Source organism: Balaenoptera ricei, chromosome 11 (assembly GCF_028023285.1).
Source record: "Balaenoptera ricei isolate mBalRic1 chromosome 11, mBalRic1.hap2, whole genome shotgun sequence".
Taxonomy (NCBI): Eukaryota; Metazoa; Chordata; class Mammalia; order Artiodactyla; family Balaenopteridae; genus Balaenoptera; species Balaenoptera ricei.
In genome coordinates this window covers 59,000,495-59,006,494 of record NC_082649.1, presented here as the reverse complement: position 1 = coordinate 59,006,494, position 6,000 = coordinate 59,000,495, and the positions used below count along the sequence as shown (strand labels likewise).

The following is a 6,000-nucleotide window of genomic DNA, read 5'->3' as shown; positions in this document are numbered from 1 at the left end:
CTTCACATGTTCATCGCCTGTGATTTACGCCACCTGTGCTGTAAGAAGTGTCCCCACTGGGCAAGCAGGAAGAGAAACCTTAGGAAGACCAGAGGCAGTTTGTTGAAGGTCACAGAGCTAGTCAATCACAGAATTAGAATTCGAAGGTTGGTTTTCTGACACCACTTAATACCGGTGCTCTTTACACATACACAGAAGCGCCTCTGTGACATCATGCGAATATCAAGTTCCATTTTGTCACTGAGATGTAATAACGTTCATCTATAAAATGAACAGATTATACAATGTCGTAAAAATCATTTTCTCTAGAATATGATAAAAAAAATCCTGATAAACCAAACTGGAATTCCTAGTTGAAACTTCAGTCCAAGACATCATCATCGTCATTGAACAATGTAAAGAAGGAAAAGATCTTTGTCAAAGTTTTCCCCATTTCATCCTCTTATTTTAAGAGAAACAACACAGTGTATTTGCTTGTTGTAAGTCTTTGGATAGCTGAATATAGTGCTAAGATGTTTACCCTCTGGTAAACGATTCATTTCCCATTTGGCTGCTTCTTGAAACATGAGTTCGTTTGGGAACATGTTGTGTGTCTCCTTGAGAAAGCAACTCCTCGGCTTTCCCGGGGGTCAAGCAGTGGGGGCGCGTGTGTGCCTCCCTCTGGGGGGACAGGGGTGTTAATGGGCCGTGTGCTCTGTTGGACCAGGTGGCAGAGGAGCTGGGGCATCGCCCACCGCTGCAGCCAGCTGCACAGTTTAGGCCGCTTAGCCCAGCAGAACTTGGAAAGCCTTAAAAATACAAAAGGTAAACAATTTCCATTCACTTCCCAAATCCATATCCCTTAACGGCTGTACACATCTGTAAATTCTAGAGGAAAGCTAAGTGTTAAAAGTCTTTGTATTGATAGATGTGACTTTATATCAGCTGAATTTTTAAATCTGTTCCTTTGACTTAAACAGTGACATAAAATTAGGCTTTAAGTTTCTACCGAATTTAATCCTGAGTTGATACATGAAATTTACAGAATTATTTGCACAGTGCTGAAAGAATGAAGCCTCTTTGGACAGTGACCAAAGGTTTGTGTTTTATCATCAGGATGTACAGTAATATTTACAGACCGGTCCGGGATGAGTGCAGTGGGCCATGTGATGCTGGGAACAATGGATGTCCATCATCACTGGACAAAAGTAAGAAAAAGCTTAAAAACAAAAAAAATCTCTGATTTGTCATCGACATACTTTTGTTTCAAACTATGCTGATATGTCAGTAAACTAAAAAAAATTTGAATCATCTGTTTGCAGATCACATGCTTAATATTTTGTAGTTTAAATTCTTAGAGGACTGATTTTTAAGTCCGTTTCTATTTGGAAATTTTATCGTCTTTTCTGAAGCATAGCCTAAAGGCCTTCATTCTGTTGTTTTGTTTGTTTTGTTTTTAGCAGATTTACTGTGGTATAATTGACTTACAATAAACTGCACATATTTAGTGGGTATAATTTGATGAGATGTGACATATGTAAATACCCGTGAAACCATTACCATAATCAGGATAGTGAAGACATCCGTCACCCACAAAAGAATGCTCATGTCCCTTGTAAACCCTCTCTTCCATCCACCACCCCCTACCCAAGCAACCACTGGTCTGCTTTCTGTCACTATAGATTAGTGTATATTTCTAGAGTTTTATATAAGTGGAATCACAGAGTATGTTGGGGTTAGGATCTGATTTCTTTCATTCGGCATAATTTGAGATTCATCCATGCTATTGCGTGTACTTATTCCTTTTTATTTCCACGTAGTATTCCATCATATGGATATACCAGTTTGTTTATCCATTCACTCATTGATGGATGTTGGGTTATGTCAGCTTTTGGCTACTAGAAATAAAGCTATGAACATTTATCTACAAAGTTTATATGGACGTATATTTCCTTTTCTCTTGGGTAAATACCTAAAAGTGGAATGGCCAGATGTGTTAGGGTATTTTAACTTTTTAAGAAACTGCCAACATTCGCTATGGTCATCTTTTTAATTCTAGCCACTCTAAGAGGTGTGTGGTTCTGTCTCACTGTGGGTTTAATTTGCATTTCTCTAATGAGGAATGGTGGTGAGCATCTTTTCATGTGCTTTTTTGCCATCCATATATCTTCTTTGGTGAAATATCTGTTCAAATCAAATATTTGGTAGAAAATATTTGCAAACCACCTACCTGACAAAGTCTTTGTATCGAAATATATAAAGGACTCTCAAAGCTCAACAGTAAAAATATAAACAGTTAGAAAATGGGCAAAGAACATGAACAGATATGTCACAGAAGAGGACATACAGATGACGAATAAGCACATGAAAAACCATAGGGAAATGCGATGCGATGTCACTGCACACCTGTCAGAATGGCTAAACTGAAAAATGATGACACCACCAAACGCTGGCGAGGATGCAGAAAAACTGGATCACTCATCCATTCCTGTTGAGAATGTAAAATGGCACGGGCACTCTGGCAAAGAGTCTGGCAGTTTCTTATAATAGTAAACACGTGTTTACCATGTGGTTTGGCAGCTGCCCTCTTGGGCATTTATACAAGAGAAATGAAAAATTATATTCACACCAAAACTGTATACAAATGTTCGTGATAGCAAAAAACTAGGAAGAACCCTAATACCCTCCAGTGTTTGAATGGTGACACAAACCTTGGCACGTGGATGCAACAGAACACCACTCGGTGGTAAGAAGGAATGAACTGCTGATACAGGCCACAGCTTGGGTGGCTCTCAAGGGCATTGTACAAAGTGAAAAAAGTCAATCTCACAAGAATACATGCTGTATGATTCCATTTATATAACATTCTTCAAATAATAAAATTATAGAAAGAACAGATTAGTGGTTGCAGGGGTTGGGGTGGGAGAGCAGAGGTTTCTGTGGCTATGGAAGTGCAGCAGAGGGGATCCTTGTGATGGAGCTCTTCTATGTCTTGACTGTGGTCGTGTCACATGAATCTCTACGTGTGATAAATCTGCATATGATTAAATACACACGAGTGCAAGTAAGACTGATGAAATCTGAACAAGGTTAGTGGACTGTAGCCATGTCCGTTTCCTGGTTGTGATTGTATATAGTTTTGCAAGATGTCACCATTGGAGAAACTGGGTGAAAGACGTGTGAATCTACAGTTATCTCAAAATTAAAGGTGTTTAAAACGTAGCTACCATTTACACATGAATAACTCGTTGAGAGAAAAATTGAAAAGTAGGTAGTAAAATTGTTTTTCAAAAAGTGTTAGAAGTATATTATACTTTGTAGAATTTTTATACTGCTATTGCTTTTATTATAGCAGAGTTTTTGATGCCTTTCAACTCCTCTAACATAACTGCAACTTTCTGTATAAAATCTGAGTTCGTAATGTAGGACACAGGTCCTTCCCCGACCCAGCGCCACCTGCCTCTTCAGCCTCGCCTCCTTCCACGTAGGCCACGTGTGCCACCCTCCAGCCACACCAAACTCCTTGTTTTTGAACCTGCTTTGTCCCTATTGGTGCTTCCAGGTTTGCACATGCTTTTTTCTTTCCCTGAAACTTTCCCACATGCAGCTAACCTTCTCTATTCCTTTTTTTTTTAATTGAAATATAGTTGATTTACAATGTATTAATTTCTGGTATACAGCAAAGTAATTCAGTTATACATACGTATACATATTATTTTCCATTACCGTTTATTACAGGATATTGAATATAGTTCCCTGTGCTATACAAGAGGACCTTGTTGTGTATCTATTTTATATATAGTAGTTTGTATCTGCTAATCCCAAACTCCTAATTTATTCCTCCCCCACCTCCTTCCCCCTTTGGTAACCATAAGTTTGTTTTCTATGTCTGTGAGTCTGTTTCTGCTTCGTAGATAAGTTCATTTCTGTCATATTTTAGATTCCACATATACGTGATATCATATGGTATTTGTCTTTCTCTGTCTGACTTACTTCACTTAGTTTGGTCATCTCTAGGTTCATCCATGTTGCTGCATATGGCACTGTTTCATTCTTTTCTATGGCTGAGTAATATTCCATTGTATATATAGACCACATCTGCTTTATCCATCCGTCAGTAGACATTTAGGTTGTTTCCATGTCTTGGCTATTGCAAATAGTGCTGCTATGAATATTGGGGTGCATATATCTTTTCAAATTATAGCTTTGTTTGGATATATGCCCAGGAGTGGGATTGCTGGATCATATAGCAACTCTATTTTTAGTTTTTTAAGGAACCGCCATACTGTTCTCCATAGTGGCTGCAGCAACTTACATTCCCACCAACAGTGTAGGAGGGTTCCCTTTTCTCCACACCCTCTCCAGCATTTGGTATTTGTAGACTTTTTGATGATGGCCATTATGACCAATGTGAGGTGGTACCTCATTGTAGTTTGGATTTGCATTTCTCTAATAATTAGTAATGTGTCTAACCTTCTCTAAATTCTCGTTATCTTTTCATATTGGTTACATTAGACGTCTTTAGAAACCTTTCCTTGACCCTCCAATCGCTTCACCCTGATGTGGCACTTGGTACACTGAATTCTGATTCTTGTTTTGTTTCCCTGCACCCTGACCATAAGCCCTGGCAAACAGGGACACAAATTCTTATAACCTCTGTATTCCAAGGACCCAGTTTAGTACTTAAGTACATGGTAGGTGCTCCATAATTGAATTTAGTCGAATTAAGGGAAATTCTGAAGGAACAGACTTGGAATTGAAATACGTAGACTTTATTTCTAAAACCCTTATTATACCATTTAATCTTTCTAACCTAATTTGAGATTCTTAACTGAATATTTAAATGTTAGTATTTAAGACTTATTTTTATTTGGAACACATTTCTTTTCTTCTGCAATCTCTTCAATTCCTAGCTAAAAGTTCCTAAGATTTACAGTGGTTTGTTTTGGATATTAATATTTCCAGCATTCCATACCTTTTTTCTTATTGCTTACTTGAACTTTCCTTCTAGAAAAATAATTTATAATTTTCTTGTTAGAATTTCTCAATACCATTTATCGAAGTCCTAAACTTGGACTATTAAAGTACCATAAAACTAAATATTCCTTCCCTTTTCTTTTAAAAAAAAAAATACTGTAGCTTTTTGAAAGATTACCGAGTTATTTTGACCTGCAGAGGAGGCTGATGCTTCTGGAGGACCAAATAAGCTATCTTCTAGGTGGCATCCAAGTTGTTTATATCGAAGAATTACAGCCAGTGTTGACACTTGAAGAATATTACTCTCTTCTCAACGTGTTCTATAATAGACTCTTGAAAAGTCGAATACCTTTTCACCCTCGAAGTTTGCGTGGTTTGCAAATGATCCTTAACAGGCAAGTATCTAAAACAATTACTTTTATTCATTCACTCAGATGGGCTGTGTGTGTCCATGCATGAAATTGTTTTGTATTTCCACGTGTGATTCTTAGGAATTAATTAAAGAAAGGAATGCCACCATCTCTGTTGGCAACACTCTTTTACACATGAGAAAAGCCAACATGAGAGGATTGAAAGATTGAGTCTCTAGAACATTGTGTGAATATATTGCCACTTACAGAGCAAATCAGCCCTGTGGAAAACTTTATAGGATTATACTAATGTGCAATCAAGAGTGTGCAGATCAGGCACCAGGCTTGGTACTTAAATGCATTATCTCTTTAGCTCTCACAACCTCACCGTGGAGTGGGTTACTACCCCCATCTTACAGATGAGGAAGGTCACAGGGCCGGGAAGGGTGTGGTCATCTTGATAGTGTGTCTCTTTGGGGACAGCAAAACTTCAAATCAATTCTGCTATACAGGAAGTCCACTACATATGAACCTTCAGGCTGCAAACTTTCAAAGATGCAAACGTGCGTTCACATGTCCAATCTCATAAGTTAGTTCATGTGTCTGGTGTACATTGTCACATGCGTGCCTCCTCTACAAGTGGTTGTGCTTTTGTGTACTTCACTGTACAGTACTGTAGAGGGTACAGTAGTAC

The 6,000-nt window shown here is 38.2% G+C and overlaps 1 protein-coding gene and 1 long non-coding RNA gene across 8 annotated transcripts in view; one reads left to right on the top strand and one right to left on the bottom strand.

Annotated features, from left to right (window-relative positions):
- Positions 1-6,000, bottom strand: part of LOC132374872 (uncharacterized) — a 32,819-nt gene that overhangs the window by 6,456 nt on the left and 20,363 nt on the right. The window contains exon 3 of one of the 2 annotated variants that reach the window (XR_009505787.1): positions 1-261. This exon is cut by the window's left edge and continues 133 nt beyond it. The exons of the other annotated variant lie outside the window; for it this stretch is intronic. This is a non-coding gene — a long non-coding RNA (uncharacterized LOC132374872). The remainder of the gene's footprint in view (positions 262-6,000) is intronic. 2 annotated transcript variants of the gene reach the window in all.
- The window catches only part of TCAIM (T cell activation inhibitor, mitochondrial), a 38,068-nt gene that overhangs the window by 23,329 nt on the left and 8,739 nt on the right, over positions 1-6,000 (top strand). For 4 of the 6 annotated variants that reach the window (XM_059939255.1, XM_059939253.1, XM_059939254.1 and 1 more), the window contains exons 7-9: positions 707-804; positions 1,096-1,187; positions 5,119-5,351. In XM_059939255.1, the coding sequence (XP_059795238.1) occupies positions 707-804; positions 1,096-1,187; positions 5,119-5,351 (423 nt within the window). The remainder of the gene's footprint in view (positions 1-706; positions 805-1,095; positions 1,188-5,118; positions 5,352-6,000) is intronic. The other 2 variants (XM_059939258.1, XM_059939259.1) reach the window with 2 other exon arrangements.